This window comes from Gavia stellata, chromosome 7 (genome assembly GCF_030936135.1).
Source record: "Gavia stellata isolate bGavSte3 chromosome 7, bGavSte3.hap2, whole genome shotgun sequence".
NCBI classification, from domain to species: Eukaryota; Metazoa; Chordata; class Aves; order Gaviiformes; family Gaviidae; genus Gavia; species Gavia stellata.
The window spans coordinates 15,017,537-15,044,528 of record NC_082600.1 but is presented as its reverse complement, the minus strand read 5'-3'; the positions used below and the strand labels follow the sequence as shown (position 1 = coordinate 15,044,528).

At 48.2% G+C, this 26,992-nt stretch overlaps 1 protein-coding gene across 1 annotated transcript in view; it reads right to left on the bottom strand.

Moving 5' to 3' along the window:
- CCDC85C (coiled-coil domain containing 85C) overlaps positions 1-16,224 on the bottom strand; it is a 112,145-nt gene extending 95,921 nt beyond the window's left edge. The window contains exon 1 of the mRNA XM_059819873.1: positions 15,513-16,224. Coding sequence (XP_059675856.1) covers positions 15,513-16,224 — 712 coding nt within the window. The remainder of the gene's footprint in view (positions 1-15,512) is intronic.
- Positions 16,225-26,992: the final 10,768 nt, after the last annotated feature.

Here is a 26,992-nt window from a genome sequence, read left to right as displayed (position 1 = left end):
TACACTTCAGATCTTTCCTTCCTTCTGCTTATGACCCCAGATGCCATTCATATGCTTAGTATCAATTTGACAGAAATTAAACAACCCTCTTCATGTTCACATGGTCATAACCTGCATAGCACAAGACCGCAAGCCAAATTCACCCATGGTATAACTCAGCTAACTGGATGGGAAAAGCCTCAAAAAATGGCCTTCTTCAGTGCAGCAACATCTCAAAATCTGAGACGAGCTTGATCTACATGTGTAAAGACAGAGAGTAAACAAAGGAGTTGCCTCTGAAAAAAAGAAAATCTGTACCTTTTTTCAAGTGCCAACTAGCTTATTATTGCAGTTTCCATTGTGCCAACAAAATAATAATCAACCACATGCAAATCTTCCTAGGAAACTCCCCAAATATTTTCTAATAAAACTACTGTAGAAAATACAGGTATGTTCTCCTGTTTCCAATCCTCACCACCGAACTTCCACTACGGTCATCATCCCTCCCAACTTGGAGCTCGAAAACAGCTTCAGGAGCCCCTCAGTCTCCTGGCTTGACCACCCTGGGCAAAGAGGGAATATCTGAGACCACAAATGCTGCTCATCCTAACAACCAACTCTGCTAGTAGAAGTATATTCACATCATGAAGATCACCACCTCGACAGCTAGAGCTTTACAGTTGAGATCCTCACTGGTGTCCAGTCCTTGAGAAAGCACTGAGACCTGGAAGCAGCTTTTCAGGTTAGGAATGCCAAAGCAGTATGTGAAATGCCTGCTTGTGTATGCTCATCCTACAGCTAAAAAGGGACTTCTCCCTCTAGAACCGTCTTTCTGGCAATTGTCACCAAACACTGAATTCACACGCAAAATATTTATAAAATTTATCTACAATCCACACTATGCTCACATTGCAGAACATCCCGCTACGTAAATCTGTACAAATAGTGAAGACATTCTGGGATGAACAGAGGAAAATCTGTGTGTGCCCATTGCAGTGCCTGATCCCACCTACTTTGCAGGGCGCTTTTCACAAGCATCACTCTCACTGCCCTTTGACACAGGCAATTATCTGCTCCCAGTCCCGGCTGACCTCACATTCCTTACCCACCTGCAACTCCCATGTAAAGATAACAGGAGTTTTCATTCACATTAGCTTAGCCTCTTTGTTCTGGGCAAGGAAACGATATTCATAATGCCCAAACTGATTTCATTCCAATAGAGGATTAGCTTCAATCTCTGTTGTTGTAGAAGGAAAAGGCGAGCAAGAAATTACCGTCAAATAATTACAACCCTTTTTGCTTTACAATGAATACCCAGAGGTTTGCAAAAAACAACCCTTTTGCTGGATTGAATCCGCAGTATATTTCTGAGCATGCCTCAGACAGGCTTAGAAAGCCTACCGAGTCCTGCAGATAAGGCCCAGGACTGAGGGTCGGAAGATGAAGGCTCTGTTGCCTGCTCTTTGCATACTTAGGCTAGTCAACATCCAAACAATAAAAAAGGGGAGGAATAATGCTACTTCTCAGGCTTATAAATATGCTATGAGGCCAAACTCGTTAGCGTTTACAAAGCCCTCCTAGACTCCTTGTCTGGAAGGAGTTATACAACCATAAAGTATTATTCATGCTGTTCTAAGGCAGAAAAGTACGTAATACTGCAAATCCAGCAGTAGCTTTTCATGCACCATTAAGGTTTACTACACAGTCTTAATCTAATCATAAGCACTTCAGAACCCAGATCTGTCATTTCAAACATACAGATCAGACTTCAGCATTGAATAACCAACTGGGTCAACAATGTACAGCACAGGACACACAGGCACTTTTTTTCCTCATTTATCCCACGCATCTTCAACTGAACCATTTATATTTTCAAAACTCCATCATTATTGGTTTTCCTGCCATCTTGCATTATGTCTATTCAGGATTTCAACAGGTTCAGAACAGGTACTAGATCTGTTTGCACATTTTAAAAAAGCTGAGATGGGAAGGAGTGCAAAGTTCAGGTCTACACCTCTTCCAGCATTTATCAAGGAAACTGGTCCCTTCAGGCAACTTTTTCTGCCCATTATTATTCTGGGATCTCCGTTGCCTGCAATTCTGAAAATGTATTCATAACTAGCGGTAGACTTGCTTTTGACTTGCTGATCAAAATACAATCTTTATAGCTCCAGGCACCATCATCAATGCTGTGCTGGAGGGAGTTCAATCCAGTTCAATGAAATAGGCTGTTAAAAATACCAGCTAGCTCTCAAACCACATCTCTGGACTCATTTACTCCACCTCTTCCTTTGGGCTGCTGTCGCACCGCTTTGCAGCGGTCTCTAACTCCATCTTGAGCTAGGCAGGCAACTCTTGCTGCTGCTCCTCACTCACCGTGAGGACGTCTCCCCCCCAGCTCAGCACAAGGGCTGCTTGAGACCTTCATCCCAGCTTGACAGAAGTTCGCCCCTCAACTGCCCTCTTGCTCTCTACCCTCCTGCAGCAGGTCCAGGATGTCGGCACCTCCACGGCTCCCTAAGCCAGGCCATGCACTCCATATTGCCCAGCCCTTTCGTCCAGCTCTACAGATGTTGTTTTCAACAGAACAACCCTGTCCCTTTGTGTTTGATACGGTTGTGGTTTAAATCCAGACATGAAATCTCTCATTTAAAAAGAAAAGGTCAAATTCAAATACCACCATCCTCAAAGCGTAACACAGTCAGGGAGCTTTACCCTTTAGATAACAATCCTTTTACAGGGGTAGTTCCAAGCCTTTCCCAAAAATATTGCATTTGCTTCACTTTGAACTGCCAAATAAAAAAATTAAAAAAAGACAGCCCTCTCATTTTTATCCAAATAAGGCAGAATGAAAGGACAGGACAGCAGATTTTCCATCGGAAACCTTCCCCGTCCAACCTGGCCAAGATGCTGTAACGGGCTGAATGGAAAAATAGAGGCCTCTCCAATAACTGCATCAGCTGCTGTTTATGTGATCCGTTGCTCATCTTGCAGGACTCCAAGCAGACTTGTCTGCACAGCTGTGGGATCAGAAAGCCCGTTGGACCTACGCTGTCACGGACGGAGGGCATTGACAGCTTTGCAGCGACGCTTTCCCAAGTACGCAGCCCCATGGCTAAGAAAATTAGTTATTCACCTCAGATACTTCCAAGAGCAAAGTTTGAACCTTGTCCAGCGTATATAATACTCTGAAAATGCTGAGCACCTGTCCTTCGAACAGAAGATGCCCTTCAGATATCCCAGGTGGATCCCCAAAAACGGAGACGCTCCAGATCACTTGCCGTTGTGCAAACCCTTGAACTGCCACTGCAGGGCCAAAGCAGGACTGTGACCTGCCCGTGCCACCTCTACATACACACCCACCTCAGCTCTCACTTGCATGGGGCAGCAGATGCCATTGTGTTACAAAATACTTCCTTTACTTAAAAAAACCCCAAACAATAAAACATACAGAAGTGGATAAAAACATAGCTTCACATCTAAGCACAGATTAAACAACATTGCTGTTTAGAGGAATGTTCTTTTAAAGAATAAATTTCCAGAGGAACTTAATTATGCTCCTAGGGTTAACAAAAGGATTTGCGTGATCCAGTTTCTCTTCCTTACTAGATGCGAGCGATGGATGTGACTGAATACAACAATCCACTTAACCCCACAGGATCTAGACCCATCATTTTAAATAATTAAACAGCATTCATTTGGGGCGATCCTTTCTCTTCCCCTCCCCGCTGCTTAGCTTCACATATAGAAAACATTTAGTGTACAAGGCAAACAACAAACAGGAATATAATTAGTCCTTTTGAACCAAGATGTTGTTTAACTTAACTAATTGAAAAGAGAGAAAGCAAAAGCTCCGCACTGCGTGGCTAGCGGCAAAGCCATAAAATGTCACTTTTCTGAGGTTCATACTCCAGTAATTATCTTTTATATAAAAGAACAGTGACTCATAAATCTGCTTTTTCATAAAAATCCTGCACAAAAATGTCTGCAATAAAAGAGCTCCCCCCTTTTTCTTGGTCAACTTGAGCCTGAAACAAGGTCTTTATGAGCTGTGGGAGTGGAAAGTCATTAGGGTTTCAATTCCAAATGAAAATTAAGGCTTTTAACTTCCCTTACTACTCATACTGACAACCTTTCATACATAATTGCCTAGGAAGAGTTACTACGGTCTTGTCACCCTCCCAATGATTTGGTGATACGCTGACAAATAGTTCCTCCCTACAAATTCTACTCCGCAAATGGGAATAAAAGCCGAAGGTGGTTAAGAAACATTGGGTTCACACCCAAGAGTGACTCTGATGACTTTTCAGTCAGGGCTTGTTAGAAGTTACAAAATTATCAGCATCAGAAATACAGTAATCAAGGGATCAGGTAAGAATTTAATTGGAAAGAGGAAAGGTGCCTTCAGCAATTACGGCAAAGACACCGCTGCTTTGCAGTGACATGGGGAGCAACATGACAAGGACCCGCCTGCTTCACAGCTGCGGTTCTTCACCTCAGCCGAAACTGCACTAGGCTGCCACATAAACAGCGTTTTAAAGACACATATATAATACGATACTCAACTGGGCAACGCAGATGGGATGACGAGCTGAAATAACAACAAATGCTGTCCCCACTGCCTGAAAGATATCGAGGTAACCTGTTGCTGTGACAGCAGCAGCATCCTTTTGCACTTGTCTCTGGCTGTGGAGAGGCAAACACTGCTCTTTATCTTATTTTGCTCCTTGTCTTCTCGTTTGGGAGAAGAATTATTATTTGACAAATCTCTATTTTTGACAGTTGGCTGGACACTGTCCATACGTCATCATCCCAAGAAGTATATACAATACAGAAAGAAGCACCCCAACACAGAATGTGTTGTGTACATATAAAGTGTACCTCCCAGTAAAGTTGTAACAGGATTTGAAGCAACTCCAAAACTGGGAATTAGAAATGTCTGCAGTTACTATAAAAGCTGCTCCTTCCTTGCTAGCTCATTATAACTCAAAACCTATGTTGTTTGTTATCTCTGGTATCATAGCAATGGTTAGAGGCCCCATCTGAGGTAAGGGTCTCATTCTGCTGAGCACTGTATGAGCAGGTTATAAATGACCCAATGAACCACAAGGAACTTGGAGAAAACAAAGAAAATGTATTATCCTGGTTGTATAAAAGGAGAACCACAGATCACATAATTTACCTAAGACTACATCAGAAAGTCATGCTGAGAAAGTGCACCAAATCTGCATCCCGATCCAGTGCTTTAAGTCGCAAAACCATCCATCCTTCTTCCGTTATTTTAAAGCTTAAACCTAAAACAATACAGTCTTAACTGACCTCGTAAAAAGAGGACCATATTTTTACACGAGGCCAGGAGACAAGCATGGGACACTTCCAAATAAATTGCTCAGAATCCAGAAAACAAATTGCTACACCAAAACCTCAAAAAGAACAACTTTCAGAAGATGGTTGAATACAGTCACACACATGCAACTACATCAACGTGGCCTGGAGGACTGAGAGCTGCAGAAATCATTATTTTTCCTGAGGTGGAACCTGCAGCCACTCCAGAAAAGAAGATCTCCACAAACAAGGCATACATAATCATGTTTCAGGACATCAAAGAGGAATAAACACGCAGGCTTTAAAAACTGAAACCCATCTTTTAAGAGTTGTAACAAGCAGTTAAGAGAATAAAAAGGGAAAACACCGCAAATGTTATCAGAATTGGAAGACAGAAATCCTGCTGCACTGGCTGAAATACTCATCTGGTTTGTAGCCTCAAAAATAAACATCACAAAGAAATGAATGAATAACTGAAATAAAGCAAGCAAATACATAGGTATACGTAACAGCAAAGGACAGGTGTATCAGCAGTCTGCACAGGAGCAAACCACTGACTCACTCCCATGCTGGGTTTGAGTTGCAATCAGGAAAATGAACAAGGGGACATTTTATCAGAGTTTTTCACAATATGCCATCTTTGTGCAATGCACGAGCTGCTGTTGAAGATCATATAACCTTTAACCACATATCACATTCAACAGCAAACAAGCTTTTCACTCGGTGGAAAGGGATTAAAAGCTCTGCAGATCCAAAGCATAGATCAAAGTTATATTCAGCTGCTGGGAAATATATAAATATGAGACTGCAAACCCCAGTAAGGGATATTAGAACAGGAAAGCAGGAAGACAAAAGAATACTGTGCATCACAAAAGTCCTTTAAGACTGTACATAAAAGAAAGATTTTCTTAACACCTTTGTTAGGAGCTGAAAAAGATTCAGCATCAACCAAAATGAGTTATTTTTTATTATTGATACTCTGCTAGCATCTGACGATGCTACTCCAGCATAAAACAGTGGACTTTTATGTAGGTTGTCCTGAAGCCATTTCTAGTAGAACCTACTGAAAACAAAAATGGGGGGAAACCAGTGAAAACATCAACATGAAAATGGTAAAAAGCTGCACATATATAACCAGCGGTAGTCCTCTGGCTACACAAAAAATAAGCAGACTGTTACGTAAATAGGCCAGATTATGTCCTTTTGTAGAGATTCAAGACATTATGAATCTCCTTCGCATAAAAGACCAAAGCAAATGTAAAGAGGCCAACTCTTAACTCCATTCAAGTCAAACGGTGTCCCTGCCATAACTTCACTGGGCACTGAGATGTACCACAATACTAATGAGTCCATGGCCTGATACAAAGTCACAGCCACCCTTCAAGGAGCAGGGTGTCACAGGAGTGGCATTTATAGGCCAAGACATTACCAATAAGTGTCATAGAGTGAATGAAATGTACTTTAGCAAGTAAAAAACTGCAGCTGAAAGATGGATGCCAACCCTCCAGAGACTGCTTAGCACTTAATGGAGAGTCGGAAACCAGGAATGCAGGTTTTAACCTTGCATTTGTGATACATAGCAACCTGTCTTCAGATGATCCAGGACCGAAGATGTAGGGAAGGACAAACATTTTTTAAATCTACTCAACCCCACTAGATCAGAGACTGACAGCAAGTCTCCTGCTGCATTGGTTTCCATAGAAATATTAAGCTTTGGGGACTGGAAATGCTGTAAGGCTTACTTTTTCTTCTCTTCTGAAATAATGGTTTTGTTTTACTGCTCCACTTTGGGTGGTCCCTTTGCCTGCTCCTTTCCTCTCCATGGGTCTTCTGCAGCGAGGTGACAGAGCAGCACCCGCTGCGCAGCTCTCCCCACTGCACCGCAGCGGGGGTCTCCGCACCACATGGCCGTGTTCGGTTGTCCCGGGAAGGCAGGGGTGGTCAGAGATGCCAAACCCCCAGGCACAGGCAGCCCTGGAGCATCCTACTGCCCTGGAGGCGGTTTGAAAGAGCGGTAAAGTATCTCCTTTTGCATCCCAGCCTGAGCCCTGTTCCATCTATTTGCTCTACACACTACATCCTCCATCTCCCACAAATATCCAAATGCCGCTGACCCCCCCTGCATGCGAATGAAACCTCAGCAGCAGAGGAGTTTGGGGATGAAATGGGGCAAAGGCAGCAGCATGCAGTCTTGAGTGTCACTGCACGGAGCTGGGGGATGGAGCAACCTCTGAAGGGCTTTTCAAAGCACGCCAGCTTTGATTGAACTAATTCTGCCAGCAAGCCGAGGTTGACACAACCGCACAAGACAGCTAGCGTGTCACCCCTGCGACTGCAGCTTACAGCTGGCCAAAGCCCTGATGCCATAAGCCCAGCGCTCGCCGCCAGTGCTCCCTCTGCTACAGACAGCACAGCCCTCTCCCTCCACAGCCACCCTAGGCAAACAGGAGACATCCCATCCTACAAGCCTGTAGGAGAAGCCCATGCAGATGATGAGATAATTCACATCAAATCTAGGATTGCTTCAATCTCACCACAAGATCCCTGGAAGTGGAGGGTCTACAGCCACTTGCTAAACCAGGCAACACAGTCGCAATACTGACAGCACTTAACATAGTGCTTTAGAGTGCCCCAGTGTCAAATCCAACTGATAAATAACCTGTAATCTACTTCACAAGGACAATCTTTCACAAAGACCCTTTGAGTAGAGTCCCTGAGCAAGGTGAACGTTTGGCACCACCACTGCTCAGAGATGTAAGAAGTCAGTACAAGCAATGAGCTTCCTGAGAGGGGCAAATAGCAAGGCAAGAAGCAAATTAAGAGAGGGAAGAGTATACACATACCTGTATGCACAGAGACCAAAGTAACCTGGCATAAATGGTCTTGGCCCAGACATGAGTCACTAGAAAAGTGTTCAAAATAACCTGTACAGCAGCTTTCAATTGCCATGGTGACAAACGCTTCCTAATGCCTAAGAGCAGCTGAGTCCTGAACTCCATACACCTCATTCACTAACAAAAGCGCTCATTATATTAAAAAAAAAAATTACAAACGAATTGTGGCCATTTTAAGCCCTCCTCAGATCAAGGGCTAATTTACACACTCTCGGTTCAATGGGGAGTACTGTGCTCACATCGCTGTTAATTCAGAAGATGGAGCTGGCTTGCTTTTTGCTTCACAATTCAGTAGGCATGGGAAAGACAGATTCTCTGAGACAGTGCTACTTTTTCTGCCAGGAGTTATCTATTTGCAGAAGTGGGTCAACTTTCTCTTGGTGGACATGTTAGTGTGCGAGTGCCTAGCAGCGCTGCCTGCGAATTTCTGCCTGCTCTGTGTGCGGAGGAACCTCTGCACATAACTATTTATGGCAGCCAAGTGTTTCATGAATTGCAGCAAGTTAACCACAAGGGGATGATGACATTTGGCGACAGGGCAGGATGAATTCTGGCTGGCAGACAAAAAGTCAGGTTAAAAACACAGAATGCAGAAGCAAACCCATCCAGTCGCTGCTAATTCGCAGGAAAACTGGATGTGCAGCCCCCAAACCTTCCCTCTTCCACGCGAGCAACGTCGTGTGTTTTGCAGCAGGATGCATTAAGGCCTGACTGCAACCACGGAAAGGACTTTAGCCTTCCTGGGGCCAAGTGTTCTAAGTGTATGTTAAATGGACTTACACATTTTTTCATTTGCCTCACTCGACACCTTCTGACATATACCAGACATTTTTGCCAGTTTAGGCACCTCAGCTTGACCTCACCTACCAGTGAGATCAGCCATTGTCCATCTTTCTGCTCCCAGAGCATATCCAAAGGGCAGCCTCAATACAGAAGGATGCCGCAGAGCCAGCCTAAGGGGACAACATCAGCAGGCCCTGCCATGGATATGACTGAGAGATGCAAGCAAGGCCACAGCCATGCTGGGGCAGATAAAAAGCCCAGTGCCTCGCAGGGTGGGCCTCCAGTATCACCCAGGTTGCATGGATGTGGTCAGCCTTGTCCCCACAAAAGCATTAACCCTCGAGCTTTCAGATGCAACGCTTCTGTTAGTGTTCATGGCCCTCATCTCCACACACACACCGTGTGTAACACCTGCCAAGGCTGCATTTTGGGTTCCCATGCCTGCCACTTAATTAGATCACCATTTAATTCGATCCTCAGCTTTATTTGATGAAATGCCTCCAGAGGACCAAATCATTTACATGTAACCAACACAGTTTATTCCCCTTATTTTGATTGCTTTTGACAAGTGTAAGTGGATAATTCCATCAAAGGCCCATAGAAAATTGCCTTTTAATCAATACAAGTTTTTTCCTTCAACAGGACAGCTGAGAACAAGATATGTCTATAGAAAATTGAAAGAGGAAAACAAATTTGAATGCATTACTATGGAGAATATGTTTCCAGATATGGCCCAATTTTAGTACCTAGTTTAAGTGTCTTGAGCCTTGGTTTCAGGGACACCAGCGACCCTGAAGTCTGGGAGCCTAGCAGGCTGGCACACAGGCAGAGCCCCAGCAGGAAGGCAGGAGCGGGCAGCGACAAAGATCCCTCAGGTGGAGCACGCCACTGAAGCCCCTCGGACGAGTGGCCAACAACTACTGGCTGCAAGAGGCTCAAGCTGTACCCTTAGTGCCCGAGACCTCAGCACTGACAAGCCTATTAGCAGAACTCATTGAACTTACAGAAAAGATGGAAACAGGTGTTTCTATAAAGATCTTACATCTAGTGAACCAGCCCAGGGCAGATATCCTGGCTTAATCACAACGAACCTGTACATAGCAGCCTACATCACCAAAAACACTGACAGGTTAAATACGGCAGTATCAAAAAAAAAAAAAGTTAAAGCAACGTTCAGAGGATGAGAAGTGCTCTTGATATAAGAAAGGTATTAACTGGTCAAGCAGCCAAACCTCTGCTTAAGCGTGGCAGGGGCCACTGAGCTCTGAGAGGTCTCCATCGCAGAGAACAGGGCTTTCTCTGAGACAGGCTGCTGTGCCCAGGCGGTGTAGGGACTGCAAGGGGTGACATCTGACTGCTCCTGAGAAAGGCGATTTCCTCTCTTTCACCAAGGCTAGCACAGCTGCACTGGAAGAGCGGACAATGGTCACCACAACACCTGGAACAGGACTGATCTCACCTGACTTTAGATGGTTGCATATGAACTAGCCCTCCAGGCTGCCTTCCCATCAGCAGAGAGAAAAAGCATGATTGGAGTACAACTCTTCTCCCACTAAAGCAGACATAGTTGACATAAATCATGACACCAAAGTGCCTTTCTCCACATGGCCCATAAAGGAAGCCCAAGGGGATGCAGATGTTAAAGTATATATTGGAGTTATCTCAAATTAAATGGGATGAACTTCACCCTTTGCTTCTGCCCCTGCATCTTCTCATCTCGAAGGCCTCATTAATATGTCATAGTAAATAATATGTATATTGATTATAAATACGCTAATAAAAACAAAGGACTTTGGCCTAAAGGGTGTGTAAAGAGAGGAGAAATAAGTACAGGGTAGCTGCATGTCCGATCAATACCAATCCACAGGGAACAGCCATTTCTCTTTGCCACCATTTTAACTGTAATATATCATACCCTCTAGATAAACATGTGGACATTTACAAGTGGGAATCAATAGAAGCAAAGATCTTCCCACCCCCTCACCCAGAGAGACCATTCTTCTTCTGTTGGAGCAGACAACAGCAAGAGGCCATAGATTAATATCTCTGCTACTACAGGCTATCTCCTATATCCACAGCTTTCTTCTGGACCTCTCTGACCACTTTTTAAGTGTTGATGTTTTTAATAATTAAAAAAAAAAAACAAAAAAACCAAAAAAACCCAAACAAAACCAAAACTGTTCGCATTGATAAAGAAATGCATTAAGATTTTACCCAACTGAAATAAAGCAAATGCCCATTTTGGGAACCCAGAGCAAAGAGCTTCAGTGGAAGGTGAAGGAGAAGTTGTGATAACAACATTCAGTTGATGGGGGGAAAAGAAATTAAAGCCTGAAAGCTTTGCCTGCATGCACAGGATTTTGTCCCAGGCACATCACCAGCTAGTGAGGCTGTATGCCTCCAGGCTTGCAGATGGATAAACAGTTGTCCCAGTCAGATCTAGATAAGGCTAAAACCAGTGGAAGCCGTTGCCCTGGCCTCAGGGAGCTTTGAGTCACTCCTTCCAATGTTCCCACATACCTCACAGTACAGGGACATATCCTATGGTACCTGAAGGCTTTTTCTTTCCCCCAGGTCCTGTTAATATCACACAATGTGGCTGTCTTTTTTTTTTTATTCAGGCTTTTTTTGGAAACTTTAGTCTGGCAGGAACCAGGCAGTAGCAATGGCCATCACTCCAACAGGGCTGCCTGAAGCTGGACAGGCAGAAAGACTACGTATGCACACAGAGACTCCCGCTGTGCATACAAAGGAAAGCCAAAGCACTCACAAGCATAACACAGCGACTGTGCCTCGATTTTTGTCTTGGATCTGTGGGTAGATTTACAGGAACTGTGGCATATCACTCAACACGGATGCCAGACACTGGCCAGTTCCCATCACGTAGCTTGGAAATGCCCCTGTCCCGCAGCTCAGGTACCAGCTCATACATGGAGAATGGAAACACCATTTACTTTCAGACCAAGCATACTTCCTCTCGGCTCTCAGCAGAATATCCAGAGCTGCATCAGATTACATGTGTGATCAAATATTAGCCATTTTCACACTATCAGTTACACTTACTACCTTATCTTCCATGAGTGGATAATTAATCTTCAGGTTCCAGGTATCAGCTTCCAAAAACCCAGTTTATAAAAGCAGACTTCAGAAGAGTGAAGGGAAGGTGGATCACAGGTTGGTTTAGTTTTTTGGTTTTTTTTAAATTTCTACCATTTATACTGAATTCATGTTACAAAACTAGAGTTCACCTCACATTGGGGTGGGTCACTGGGGCCAATAAATCAAGGCCTGGTTTACCAATTCACTTCCAAAGGATTGCTAGAGAGAAAATAAGAAATATTTAATTCACCTTTGCTTGCTAAGACTTCATTAAAAAGCTACCTCCCTAGGAGCGTTTAACAGCCACCATACTCTTGACTCCTTTACAAAAGCACTAAACAAGTGAAGCAGTCCTGCTTAATACATACCTAGAAAAGCAGAGCACCACACGAAGCCCCACTGATACCTCTAGCAAGGGCGGCACATTTCAGGACCTTCCAGCTTTTCCATATGCAAAAGTGCTCTAGCAAACAGCTCATCATGCCTTGCCCCCAGCAGTTGTCCAAGGCTTCTGCTGTGTTCTTACTACAGATGCTAAATTCTGCCCTGCATCCATTTGAGATCCCCCTCCACCCTCTGTATGAAAGTATACGAGGGCTGTTCATTGCCCTATTAGTTGAGCTGACCGGGCAGTTTCTGCTTTATCCACCGGTTAGTTATGCAGTGTTTTAAAGACATGAGACAACAGCAAACCAGACTGAAGTTTGCAACCTAAAAATGAAAGGCCACACTTTATCCTCTTCCTCCCTTCCATTTCATCCCGGGGGGGGGGGGGGGGGAAATCATCAGGAAAATAGTATAAAAAGGCTGAGATCTAAGCCACATGCACGGAAGGCAGAGACGGCACCAGGAGACGTGGAAGGATGCTCGCTGCCAGGGCTGCTCCGTGACAGCTCCACTACCCACTTGACTCCTGGGTTTGTTTTTCACATTCACCTGCCCTGCTCTTCCACATCATCACAGGCTTAACAGAATTCCCGCTTGGTCCCAGGCAAGCCCCCCCTTCCCAGACTTCTTGCTGTCAGTCAAAAAAGGGGCCCGATAAGCTTTGCATTTGCATATGTATTGAGAGGCATTTCCAAAGGCACAGTCAGGGAAATGGCCTTGCAGAATACCGATGCTATCTGAGAATGACAACTATTCAAGTCATTTTACAGCTTCACTACCTACGTGGAGAGATCAGGCTTGTTTGCATCTTTACAAGGATTATTAGCTTTAAAAGTGCTGATCATATCTGTCCCACCCTCAGAAATGAAGCTGCACAGGTTAGCAGCAAAGAGCTAGCTTCAGTGCTTCCCGCAGAGACCGTCTTCCACAGACACCCCAAAACCAGAAGTCACTAAAACCTAAGGTGACGACTGAAATGCTTGAGCCCATACTCCTCCTTTCTATTCAGGAGCAGGAGAAAGGGTGCAGAGGCGCGCATGGAAACATATGCACGTGCAGATGCTCTACCACTCCTCCCTACACTTACCCTACATAGGACAAGACAAGAGACTCAGCTCTCAGTCCCCTCCGAATGATGCTGCTGGGCACCGTCCCACACACAGCGTTTGAGGAGGGCAATGAGGACAGAGCTCTGCAAGAAGAGACTTTCCTCTTCATGCAGACGGGGATGACTTGAATCCCATGCGAAGAATTCTACAGTGCCTCCCTTAAACACTGGGTTTAAGGGACAGCTCTGAGGCCGTGGTGGTGTCCCATATGCACAAGAGCCCTGGGTTAACAAGAATGAATTCAACTGGCTTTGTCCTCGTCAGCTGTCAATACCTGAAAGGGAAGTGGTCTAAGGTTCACAAACCAGCACTGCAAAGCCCTTCTGTCCCAAAACAGAAACGGTACATTCAATACCTGCCAAGTGCTCTCCAGGCCCCTGTGCAGAGCAATCAATGCTTTAAGAAAATAAAGTCAAGTCACATCAGGAACAGAAGCTATCTGCAGATTTACAAACCAGATACTTCTAATTTACACAACACTAAGAGAAAGAGAGAGAAAAAACAACAAACATTTAAAGATGCTTGCTGTACCCTGCAACACCTGGTGACTGGATCACCCTTGAAACCAACAATCCCTGTGTGCTGGGTGAGGTGGCCGGAACACCTCCAGCTGTGAGTGGAGACACACAGCTGTGACAACAGGACCATGCATGGCAAATTCATGACCTTGAGAACAGGGCTGATCGGTTCTGCGTGCCCTCAGACCTCTTGGGTCATAAGGACTTGCCATAAATCACTAAAGAAAAGGACCAGCACTCCCTGGTCCCACCAGGACCACCAAAAGCTCTTGGAGCTGAAAGCACGGTTATCTGGTAAACACATCCACTGCTGACACCAGTCGGAGCCAGCCTCTGGGGGTCCAGCCCCATGTCTGTGCTTGGAGGAGGGGAAAGGGTACCCCAACCAGAAAAATAGCCCTCTCTGGTTGGAAAAGAGGATTAAGAACTTGAAAAGGAGTCTTATATACAACAACTAATTGGTGCCTGCTTTGGTTCCTATTGAACCCTCTTGGCCAAACTACTCCTTCTAGAAGTCAAGTATGTGGTCTTGTTGGTTTCAAAAGAGAAAAAAAATCTCCATTTTAAAGACATTCCGGTATTACTATTTTAATGCCTGATCACTATTAGACATCAGGAGAAACGTTGTTTGAATACAAACTGTCAGAGGAGACTTGGCACGATTTCACAGTGGAGCTTGTTTCTAACTTTAATGACTAGGCTGATCAAAATTGCGAGTACGGCGTCCCTTCGAGAGCAATCTCTTCTTTACAAACAAAACTCCCGTTTCTGAAGGGCAGCAGGGGAACAGGAGTGGGGGGGAAGCCGAGTTGCACCTCTCCAAAACGACTGAGCGTGCCAGAGTCAGCCTGCCCTGAGAACCCACGGAGCTAACAGGTGATGCTCTGTGGGGCAGACCTGCACCTTTCATCAGATACTTCCAAAATCTCATCCAGGCTCTTTAACAATCTTATCAAACTAGCCAACAAGCAAGCCAAACATAAACCAAAATATTTAAAGGGGGAGAGAGAGAGAGAGAGAGAGAGAGAGGAGGAGGAAGAGATGGAAAAACCAGTGTTTATTTAACCCTGAAAACTAAGGCTGGTTTTTGTCAAAAAAAACCAAAACAAACAAACAAAACACAACACCAGCCCTCCAGATAAAGAAGGCTCCAACCCTCAGCCCCAGACATCGATAACACAGCCAAGGAGCACCACCATCCCACCCCCCCCTGCACACGGGAGCCCCTCCCCGGCCCCCGGGGCTGCTCTTCCGAAGAGATCAGCAAGGATGGGCTGGGGTGGGGATGGCAAGGACTCCCCTCCCCTGGCATCCCTCACCCCATGGCCAAGGGGGGCCGGACCTGCCATGGGGGGGTGGTGCAGGGCAAGGCCGGCGGCACCTGCTGCCAGCGAGGCTAGGAGGGGGGAGAGGCTCACCATTGAGGCCGTTGGGGATGCTCCGGTGGTGAAGGGGCGCGGAGAGGTCGTCCATAGACCTCCGCATGGCCCCGGCCTTGCTGTCGCCAGCCTTGTGGTGGTGGAGGTGGTGGTGATGGTGGTCGGGGCTGCCCGCGCTACCCGTGCTGGAGGTGCTGCTGCCGTCCCCCACGTCCCTGGTGGCCGAGCCGCCGTTGAGGTTGGTCAGGCTGGCCTGGCTGTCGATGGAGCTCCGCGAGCCGGCCCCGCTCCGCTCCTCGTCCAGCATGAGCACCATCTCCTTCAGCTCCACGTTCTCCCGCAGGAGGGTCTCCTGCCTTGCCTCCAGGTCCTTCAGCTTCTGCTGGTACATGCCCACCTCCTTCCACATCACGCTGGCCGTGTGCCTCCCGAAGCGCTGCCATTCCCTCGACAGCTTCTTGCCTTTCTGCCGGTCGTCATCCAAGAAGCAGCAGAGCTCCCTCAGCTCTTGGTTGTCGTCCTGCAACTTCTGGTTCACCTCCTTCAGCCCACGGATCTCGTGCAGGTGGAGCTGCAGCCGCCGGTTCACGTCCTTCATTAAGTTGCCGTGTTCCACCATTAAGTTCATCTTTTCATTCTCCACTTTCCTCAGTCTTTTCACCAGCTCTTCCTTGCTCCACCTCAGCATCTCCTCTTCCGAAATTTTGCTCAGGTCTTCTTTAGACCCTTCCAGGGAATTTTTTGCCATCATCTGTGCCTAGACAGCGTTTGCTCTCACACGGTAACAAACGGTTCGGGGTATTCGGATTATTTTGTTCTCCTGATTTTCTGGGACTAAAATTCACTGCAGCATCTCGGGGAAGAAATATTATAGTTCTCCGCAGAGCGTTGGACAAGGAAGAAGAGCAACGCCGGACTGGAAGATCTGCTCCCCCACAGACCCCATAATAATAAAAAACCCCACCAACCCGGGGGGGAGGGGGAGGAAAAAAAAGGCGCCCCCCCGAAAGGGGGCTGGGGGCGGCAGGGAGCCGGGAGCCAAGCGCTGCCCCCCCTCCAACCGAAGCCTCCGCAGGGGATCGGCCAACTTACCCCGGGCAAAACAACTACGCGGCGGCCGCCCCCCCCCGCCCCGTTCCCGGGCGCTCCGTCCACTTGTCCTCCCGCCCCCCCGCCGCCCGCCGCTCCCCGCCACGGGAGACCGGGCACCGCGCACCCGCCGCCGCGGCCGCTGCCCGCTCCGCCGCAGCTCGCTCGCAGCCCCGCGGCGACGTGGGGCCGAGCCCGGCGCGGTGGCGGCCGATGCCGGTGCGGCGCTGCCGAGGAGCGGTGGGGGAGCCGGCGCCTTCCCGGAATGCTCAGCCCTCGGGAGGGAGAGAGGGAGGGAGGAGGCAGGCGGCAGCGCTGGGGCTGGTCCCACCTCCTGCCGGGCAGGGAGGCGCGGCCCTGCCCCAGCCGAGCCGAGCGGCGTAGAAGGAGAGCCGGCTGCTGGCGGCCGAGCCGAGCCGAGCCGAGCCGAGCCGAGCCGAGCCGAGCCCCGCCCTCCCCCACGGCCCCCTTGGCTGCCGGGCTGGGCGCTGGCCGGGCTCCGGTGCGCCGCGCCCCGCCGCCGGCTCGTGTTACCGGAGCCGCGGCCGCCGCAGCCAATGCGGGGCCGCCTGGCGCCTTCAAACGGCAGGTACAAAGGGACGGGGCCGCTCCCTCCCCCTGCCCGCCCTGCCCTGCCCTGCCCGCCGCGGCCGGCTCACCGCTGCCCCCCCCCCGGGTCTTCCACCCCCTTATTGCCCTTTTTTTGTGGGGTTTTTTTCTCTTTTATTTTGAAGAAAAACTACCGGAGGGAGCACCAGCCCGGGGAAGGGTGGGGTTGGACAGGCAGGAAAACGCGCCCGCCGGGGAAGCGGCGCCGGAGCGGCCCCGGCCCCGCTCCGCCAAGCGCGGGGAGGGACTCGGAGCCGTGGGCGGCCGGCTCGGGCCGGGAGTGGAGCGCGGTTTCGTGGGGCATCTCCGCTGCCGCCCCCCTCCCGCCACGGGCTTTGTCACCGGGGCCCGGCCCCGCTCCGCTCTGCCCGGCTGCCCGCCTTCCCCCGGGGGCGGCCGCCTTTGTCCCCGGGTCCCTCCTGCCTCGGCCAGAGCCCGCAGGTTGAAGGAGCCGGCTCCAGCGTCCCTGCCGCCTCAGTGCTCCTGGGCCGGCGGATCCGTCAGACCTCGGCCCCGCGCAGTGATGTGGGAGGAAACTGCCCTGAAGACGCGGGTACCGCTTATTCCTCGGTAAAATCTGCCCAGGTCCTGATGGTCCTTACTGTCAGGAGCACGCATGCCACCATCACTTCTGTGCATGTCAGACGGAACCCGGTAAAGGGTACAGAAAGTTCCTGAAGTGGAGCATGTAGGCAGATTTCCTATATCCTTGCATCATATCCCCTGCCTTTTAGTCTAATGCACTTTTCCTTGGGCTACGCTATCTCTCTGTAGGCTGCTGTTGGCCGGTACCGCATTGTAAAAACGGAAGATGCACCAGGACAGAGCAGTGCTGCCAGCTATTTCCCACATGGGTATCCTTAAAAAGCCCCAGGGAATCGCCAGCTTTGTGTTCCTGAGGAACCTCGGTAAATGGTTTGGCTCTAGGGTTAACCCAGTGCAACCTCAGATTTCTGACCACACTGGAAAGCCGGTCAAGACACCCTGTAGCTATAAAAAAACATCAAATCCGATGCCAGAGCATGGGATACAGAGCAGATGGCCTGTGCATGGAGGGAACATCAGAACAGAGAGGGATGGAGGATTGCAACTTCTGCCTTTTGGTGTTGTCTTCCTAAGACTCAGTCAGTAAAGCTGCAGTTTCTTGGATGTTTTTCTGCACAAGTCTGTGCTCCTTGGTTTCTGAGCTGGGATATACCCTTAGCAAAGTAAGACAAATGCCTGTTCCCTACTGAAGCAGAACAGCAGGACTTCCCTGCTCCCTGGAGTTCATCCCCTCCATGGGTGTTGTTGGCCCTTCTCTTCTCCCAAAGTAACTTTCATCTCTTTATTATTAAAAAGGTAAGAGGAGCTTTGGATAGAGCACGGACACTAGTTCACTTCATGTGGGATACGCAGGTGATGGATCCTTGGTAACATGCCGCACAGACATGAAGATGTGAAGAGGACAATTCTCCCCTAGCTCGTACCCACACCAGGGTAGTTCCCTAGAGAGGAGGGAATCACGTTGTGCAAGCCAGCAGTGATGCCTGTTTGCTCCCTTCAGGGGGAATCTCTCCGAGCAGGTAGAAGAGGCCACCTGGGACCAGCTGTGCTCTGACCTGGGTGCCCACCTTGGTGGCAGCTCTCCAGAAGGCACGGTACTGGCTGTGGCCAGGCTGTGCCCCCCCCCCCCCCCCCCGCACCGGTCAGCCCCTCCTGAGTCAGCCCTTAGGACATGGAAACCATCCTGGGTGCTGGGACCCCTCTGACAGGTCCCAGATGGGGCATGGCCAGCGCAGTGCGTGATCAGACTGTGCCTCATCTCCTGCTTCTCACCACTCTGAGCCAGGTCACCAGAAGGTAGCACCCTCTGTAATGGGACACGCTGCCACTGCTCGTGGCTACATTGTGTCTTGAAGGCACCCAGGCATTTTCCAAGCCAAGCCTTTTATTTACAAGGCTTTAATCACATCCTTCCCCACAGGAAGCGGAAAGTGCTTCTCCCAGACCCTCCCAAGCAGTGATCTGACTAGCAGATCCACAGCCGGTGGCTGGGGGAAGGAGGAGCAGAGCAGGGGGACCCTGCAGAGAAATTGTTCCTCACTGGCCAAAGTCAACAGGGGAGGAGAAGTCTCCAGCAGCTGCACCACAAACACAGGTGCAGCTACGCTGTGGCGGTGCCCAGCCCAGGCAGTGTATTACTGGGCCTCACTAATGTTTGCTTCACTTTTTTTCCAAGAAAGGCTGTTTTTTTCTAGATGAAACCTTGCAAAGTTTGAGCTTTATTGATGCCTCTGCAGAGACTGAGCCCAGCAGACAGGGGGGCTCCTCAGAGGAAGCGAGGAGATTATTAATATCCACAGAGGAAGTCAGTGTGATGATTAAGACTTGCTTTCAGTACTCAGTGGGTATGTCAGTGCTTTTGGAAAAGTTAGCAGCACAGATCCACCCTGCCGCCATCTAACAAGGGTTTTGCTGTCATTCTGGTGCCCAGGTGCCCATTGAAGCATGGTGACCTGCTGTGCTTGGGCAGCCGGAGTCCTGTATGCTCTGGAGGTGGCATTGAAGCTGCTGGGTACCCAGATGGTGTCTGGTCCTGATGAACACCCAGTGAAACACTCCTCCATTAGCAACGAAGAGAGAAGGATGGGATCAGCATGTCTGAGTGAGCAAGACCTGAATTGGATGGATACGTGCGTTGTCGCCTGTTGTGCTCCCTCGTCTTCCCTTCAAGGCGGACGTTGCGTTGCAGGAGAGGAAAATCCCTTTAGCTTGGAAAGGCAAGGCAGCAGTGCTAGAGCAGAGGGGTGAAGCTTGGTGGTATCAGAAAGCGTCTGTGGCCCAGATGATCTATGGGCGCAGTGGATCCGAGGGCTGGGATGAGGTAGGTTTTTAAAGTGCTTTGATACCTTGGAGGGAAAGGACTAGGTTAGTGCACAGTTTAATGATCAATAGCAAACCCGGTGTTGTAAGCAGATTTTTATTCAACACAAATAATGCATAATGTCAGAGTATTTTTGATGGGTTTGTGCTTTTTAGGTTTAGTGAAAAATACTTTTTTCCTAGTGTTGTTCAGAAGGCATTACGATTTCCCTGTGCCAATTTAAGATAAAGCGTAGGAGAAGTCAGTAAACAACACGCTACGGATTCCCTTTTGTTACATCCAGCCATGGGGCCTTCTGCAAACTGCCGCTGAAAAGCACTTTTAATATGCATGTCATCTTAAGCTTTTGATGCCCATGTAAGACAGCATCACAGCCTCTCCCTTGTATTGAATCAAATGGACACTTCCACCCTCTTCAGTCAGGGATGAAATCTGAAAACGAATTACAGGATGATAAGAATTTTAGGAAAAAACCAAACAACCTACTGGGTAAAATTGCTCTTGATATTAACTCCTGAACTCAGCGGGTGACACAAAGAATGAATTCGGTCCCTGACATAACGCAGCGACACTTAGCCTCATTGAAGTCTTACCAAAGCATTCCCTCTACAGGGCTGCGTGAGTATTACAGAAGGCACCGTCACAGCCCAGGTCCGGGCTGCTGCTTCCCTCCCCCGCCGAGAGGGGTGACTCTCCCAAAGCCCACGCATCAGGTGTGGGAGTGGACGGAGGGGCAGGAGGAATCCCAGTGGGACTCTCCCAGGACATTGCGTTTCCAAGGCAGCCTAGGAAGTACACGCTGCTGCATACGCATCAAGGCCGTGCTCCAGTTTACATGCGCTGAGAATACATCTCGTAAAACATGTACTCCATGAATCATTTACAGGGGTTATAAATCCTCTGTGGCATTGGTATTTTCTCATAAATCAGCGCCAAGGACTAATCCTTAATTCATGTTTTGAAATACACTATCTAGATTGCGACAGGGGGAGCTCTGTTTTGTGCAACAACGCTGTGCGGTAACATTTCTGCTATCAAGGTAGGTACCTGGCTTCTAGCCTGATTAAGCAGGATTTTCAGCCAGAACATTCTTCCAGCTAGCAGCTACCTGAAGAACTGTCATGCATCATTCTTCCTTCTTTTTCCAGATCAGCTGAACCTTCTCATGAAAATTCTTCATCCTTTCATTTGCCCATCTGGCTGAGCTACGAGGAAAAAGCAGTCTGTTAGAAGATTATGCAGCACTCCTTAATGCTGGCTTCTGGCAATATAACTGAGCCATCCAGTTCATTCACTCGCCTTATGAAAGTAGTACATATTAGTGGAAGGTTTCATCTTGTGTCAACAAAGCCTTTTATTTTGTGCCCTGAAACTGCTAGTAAAATTCTAAAATGCACCAACTTGTTTGAAAGCCTTCAGGATATTCAGAGGAGAATTATGGTTGTGACCAGCAAACTCTTTGCCATGCCAGAATAACAGGTCCTCCAAAAGGCTTAAGCAGTAGCCTCTAAACACTGTTACAAAGAGTAGCATCCAAACTGGAGACCGGGGGAGACGAAGAACTTGTCCTTGAAGGAAGGCATGGGAGATGTATGTGCTTAAAGTGTACCTTAAATTATAGCTATTTGCCAGTCCCGTTTCAAAGTGTCCTGCATTCACCTTAGAGGTCCACATTCACATGTTGGGTCCAGATCAGCTCCATGCAGGCACCCTTACAGGGCTGTTGGAGCAATACCAAGTCAGATCTTTTGTCTTTGTGGCAGCTAAGACAGAGTAGACATACACAGTATGTTTGAGTCAAGCAGAAAAAGCCCATAAAAATCCCCCACCCACAGTGTTCACCAAAACTTCATTTTCACGGAAGTTTCTAACCATTTCTTGCAATACAATGGAGTTTTTTTCCCTCATCGCTAATCTGTATGTTGGTAAAGGACTGGAAGCTAAACCCTGAGAACCAATAGGCATACGCTGCTCCTGGATGGGAGCTGCAGATGATTGACACTCCCCAAACTCATACATAATACCTACAGCAAAAATTTCACTGCTAGTTAAGTGTGTGGTGGGGATCCAACTTCATTGTTCAGTCAGAAGGCTGCACACAGTATCAGAGGGATTTTTTTCAAGTGTTAAGAAAAATCCCCAAACTCCTCTTAGAACATTTGAATGACCAAGATAGCCACGTGCCTGTGAGCTGAGGCCATGTGCTGGTGAGCTGAGTCACCTCCTCCACCATCTACCCACAGAGGAGTGCCACTGGGACCTTGAATCCAAGTGTGTGTCAAGAAATAAAAATCTGACGAAACCCCTCCTGAATAGGTAAGAAATCAGCCAGTAGCAGGAATAGGGAGGCAGGCAGACTGGATCAGAGCACTGGCCCCTGTACTGTTTCTGCCAATGGCAAATACCAGATGCTTGTGAGAACACTGTGAAAAACCTGCCCATAGGGTGAGTTTCCTCTGCTCTGCCATCTGGTACCGCTTGGCTTCTTCCCAGAAGCATTAAGGTTTACATCCCTTCCAAAAATATTTACCATCCTATCTAACATGGGAAGAAGGCCAGAGATAGCTTGATACATCTCTGCCTTTTGTAAATACTCCTTTATAAACAAAGGTGATCCAACAAATAGGTAAAGTTTTACTTCCATCCCGGCGTCACTAAACTGCACACCTCAGTTACCATAACATCAGGGTACATCCTGGAGGCCAAATTCAGCCCTGAGTTACATGCAGAGCTCACGGGAGGGGCGCTTTGGATCTGGGGGCACAACTTGGTCCCTGAAGCCTGGAGGTACTTACAGGAGGTTGTTTTGTAAGACAAAACCACCACTCCCAGGTTTTAGTTACATCATTCACAGGTGCGCAGCACCCACCCACTGCGCAAGGCCCAGGAAGCTTCTGGGATTTAGACCTGCATCATTTAAGCCACTGGTGATTTAAACACTGGCTTTGCCGAGGGTATATTCATATTACATGCATTTTTTTTCTCTCACTGCCTCTGTATTTTCCTTACAACTCTAACAACCCTTTGCAGATGTTTTGGGTGAGGCAGAGTGCTGTTCCATGTGTGACAATGGATTTAGACCAGTTTCGACTGAATGATCTTTGTCATCATTGATTTAAAAACATGAGGAAAAATTAACACAAGAATGGAAAAATATCAGCGGTGTTCCCAGGGACCATTCAGTTTCATTGTATGGTCCATTCAGTGGTTGTAGCCGGATCAGCCTCCGAGCTTGGCAGGTTGTCCCCGAGCAGCCCGTGCCCTGGGGGATGCAGCAGCCTCCCAGGCTCTTCTGCGCTCCCGCACTGCCGCTCTGCTCCGCATACATCCTCCTTTTCCCTGGCACAGCTCCGTGCTTGGGCCAGGCATTGAGCTTGGCACTGGTGGCTACAGAACAGACACCTCGCTATTCAAGCAGATGAGGCCATCGGTATTAGCAGCATGAGGTCCATGAAACCTGAGCGGATTTGCAATGGAGAAAATAGAAAATGTTACACTATTCCCCATGTTCTTTACACTCTTATTTCTCATTTCCAAATGAATAAATGACCTCTCAGTTGTATTGATGGACCAGGGACATACAATTACCCAGTTCTATATTATAAGCTAGGTCTGTTGGTACCCTTCACTCAGTGGTAAAGTGTATTTTCTGCTTGCAAGACAACAACGCTGCTGAGGACCTAATTTTGCCTTTTATAGCTCACTGAAGCCACTGGGATTTTATAGCAGATGAGAAAGGAGAGTCATGCCCTAAAATGCTGACACCACTTCTATATATCATAGAGGTATCTGAATAATTCATAGTGTCAAGCAGCGCAAGTTAAAGGAACAGTGGCGTAAGTGACAACATCCAGCTTTAGTACAACCTACACAAAATTAAAAACTCCACAAATTTCTTTCTTACACAAAAACCATCATCAGTCTTTCCAAGGAAGAACTACAATGATGTGACAAGATGTGGGGTGATAACACCAAACATGGGGATTTCCTTGCGATTGGACACATTACGCTTTACCTTTGCCTTGTGTGGTATTTGGAACGAACCAAAATTGGACCCAGATTGGAAAAAGGGACAAAGTGTCCTTCCCCAGCGCTCATTCTGTGCAACGTCATGGAAGACCCCAGGTTGTTGCCACAGGTCTTCAGGCTATGGCTCATTTTCTGTTCCTGATAACGACTGCCTTTCAAAACAATAAAGTCCAAAGCAAAGGCTGGAGATAAGCGTTTTATGGTGCTGGTGCATGAGAGATCCCTGAATTCTGAGGATGTTTTGGATTGAAGCCAGACTCACATTTTTCCAAAGGGCCCTCATCGTCACACCAAACTGAATGAGGGAAAGCCCTCTGGGAAATCACGCTTGTAATTCAGATAAAAATGTAGTGCTTCCAGCTCATCTCTTCTTGTGCATGTGAAAATAAGAAATCCCCTGGAGTCTGCAGATTTGTTTTCTGCCCAATGCTTCCCCCTCCTTAGTTTGGACCTGTGACCCTTGCTGGGTCTAGTATTTTAGGCTGGGTGCTGGGGAAGGGACACCTTGCCAACGCCGACACCTTGCCAGCTGCGTGGCCAGGGCTGGGGACTGCATGATGTGCATCTGCAAACTTGAACCGAGCGAGAAGGTGGTGTCATTTTAGACCTCCTAACCGGTGCTCCTCTCAGTCAAACCACCGACTGGTTCGGCCGAAATCCCCTCCCTGGCCTGGGTGGCTGCAGCAGGTCCTGGCGGCAGGTGACTCTGCTGCCTCTCTGCATTCTGCCCCTGTCTGCCGCCACTGCCGGACAGGGACACCGTTACCAACGGGGACGCCATCTGAATACAAAGTGGAGGCAGGACGCCACGCTTTCCCCACCGGAGCCCGGGGGAAGCCCAGGTGGCGGCGGGGTAATCAGATTGCCATGGTGAGGCTCGGCACCTTCCCCAGCGTGGAGCTGCCTGTCATTACATTTCCTGCACCCCTGTCACCGGTGTGATGCCACTTCACGTTGCCTTTCCCCCAGCTCAGTGGGTCGCAGCAGTGCCGGTCTGGCTTGGGTTTTTCCCTCCAGCTAGCAGGTTGCCGCGCCTTTGTATTCACCGCTCATTCCCTGCCGGGGCAGTTGTTTACCTCCGCTCCAAGCCCTCCCCTCTCGCCAACCCACATTATTGTCCCTGGCAATCTCATTGCCGCAGAAGTAAGACTCTGAAAGTGAGGAATTAATTGCCTTAGGGCTCTGATCATTTTTAACAGTGTGGAGATAATCTGTCAGACCCAGGAACTGTTCTAGCGCTGAGCAGCTGGAGCAGCAAAGATCCCCGTCTTTATGATCTTATTTTTAGTCTCTTCCCTTTGTTTCTAGAGCAGACGAACTTGAGGACTCACATTTTGGGTGCAACTCGAGTTTTGCTCTGCAGATACTACTTTAAACCATGATGTACATTGATTCTGATAGCATGCAGGATGTACCAGGCTTAATTGATCCATCCTGCTTGCACATTTGAGCTTATTTGCCGTAGTCCCTGCTTTGCCTTCATTAGAAGTGAATGTAATGCTCAGGAAAGTTTCCAGAATTGACAACTCCGGATATTGACGTTCCAGCTGAACAGAGCAAATCAAAGTAAATTTATTACGCCTGTGTGCTCCCTGCAGTTTAACCCCATGTCCTTTAGGTTGGCCTTATTGCTGGGATCACCAACAGCATCACCCGTGAGGACCAGCCCTATGGGTAATGTTGCTCTGGTCTGGTCACTTGCCCATTGAAATGTTCAGTGGCTTGAAAAACCCTCCTGGCACTTCCAGATGGGCCCTGTGGACTTCTGCTCTCTGCTGACTGATGTAACTGGTCTGCTGCTGAGCTGGGCTGGCCTTCAACCGGTGGCTCAAGAGTAGAAAATACAGCGGGGTGGTGGCAAATGGTGTAGTGCCTGTGGGGGAATAGCATGCATTGCCACCAACAAAAGACTGGATCCAGTCTGCCCATAAAGCTTCCAAAGCCTTATCTTAACAGTGCTTATTTTAACACATCTGGCTTTGCATATTTGACTACAGAAACTGTCCCAAGCAATGTATTTCTCTGTATCGAGAAAAACAGCAGTTACTGCTGTACATGGCACTTCTGCTTTGTTTGCAGTTGAGAGACCTGCAGAGGACAGTGAAGGAGAGAGGCTGTGGGAAAGAGAATTTTCATGCTACCTGAACTGGGAGGCACATTTCCATGTAAACCCTGCATAAGTAATGAAAAGAGAGAGAAGGATGAAAAAAAAAGAAGGGGAAGTTCCCCCAGCAGGCAGTTCAGGGCAGGGGTCCCATCACGGAGAACTAGGAAAATATCCCCCCGGAGCCAGCCCAGTGCCTGGGAAGCAGAGAGCAGTGATCAGAGCCTCTCCTGACCCTGCTGCGCACGGGACAGCCCCTTCAGGCACTTGGTGTTTGCTCATCCCCTCGAACCTGTCTGCTGCCGGCCGCTTCCAGAACCATGTCTGTGCAATACCTGTGACAGCACCAGAGCTGTACATCCCTTTCCCACCTCCTCGATCGCTGAGCACATCAGCGTCTTGCACAGCTTACTGTACAGAAGGATTGCTGTTGCTGCTCTTGCACAGATAATCCAGAGCAAATAGCTCCTAGACTCAAGTCTGGTGTCCTTGAGACACTTGCTGATCAGGGGAGGAAGATTTTCTGCATTCAGCACTGTTACCCTGTATGGGCTGGAGTCTGCAACTGGGGACCACAGAAGTGACGGTCATACAAATTTTAATAATAACAACAACAACAACAGTAGTATGGAGAAGCTTTCAGAGACATGCCAAACACCTCATCACTGACATCAGCAGCATTTCCTTAGCTCTAACCCCTGAGCAAAGGTCTCTCCTTACTGCTGGGGGCCAGGGCAAAGGCAAGGTGGGCTGCGGGAGTCACAGGTCACCGCTGCCACCCCTTCCCCCTTCCCACACACAGTCGTGCTTTTGTTCTTCGCT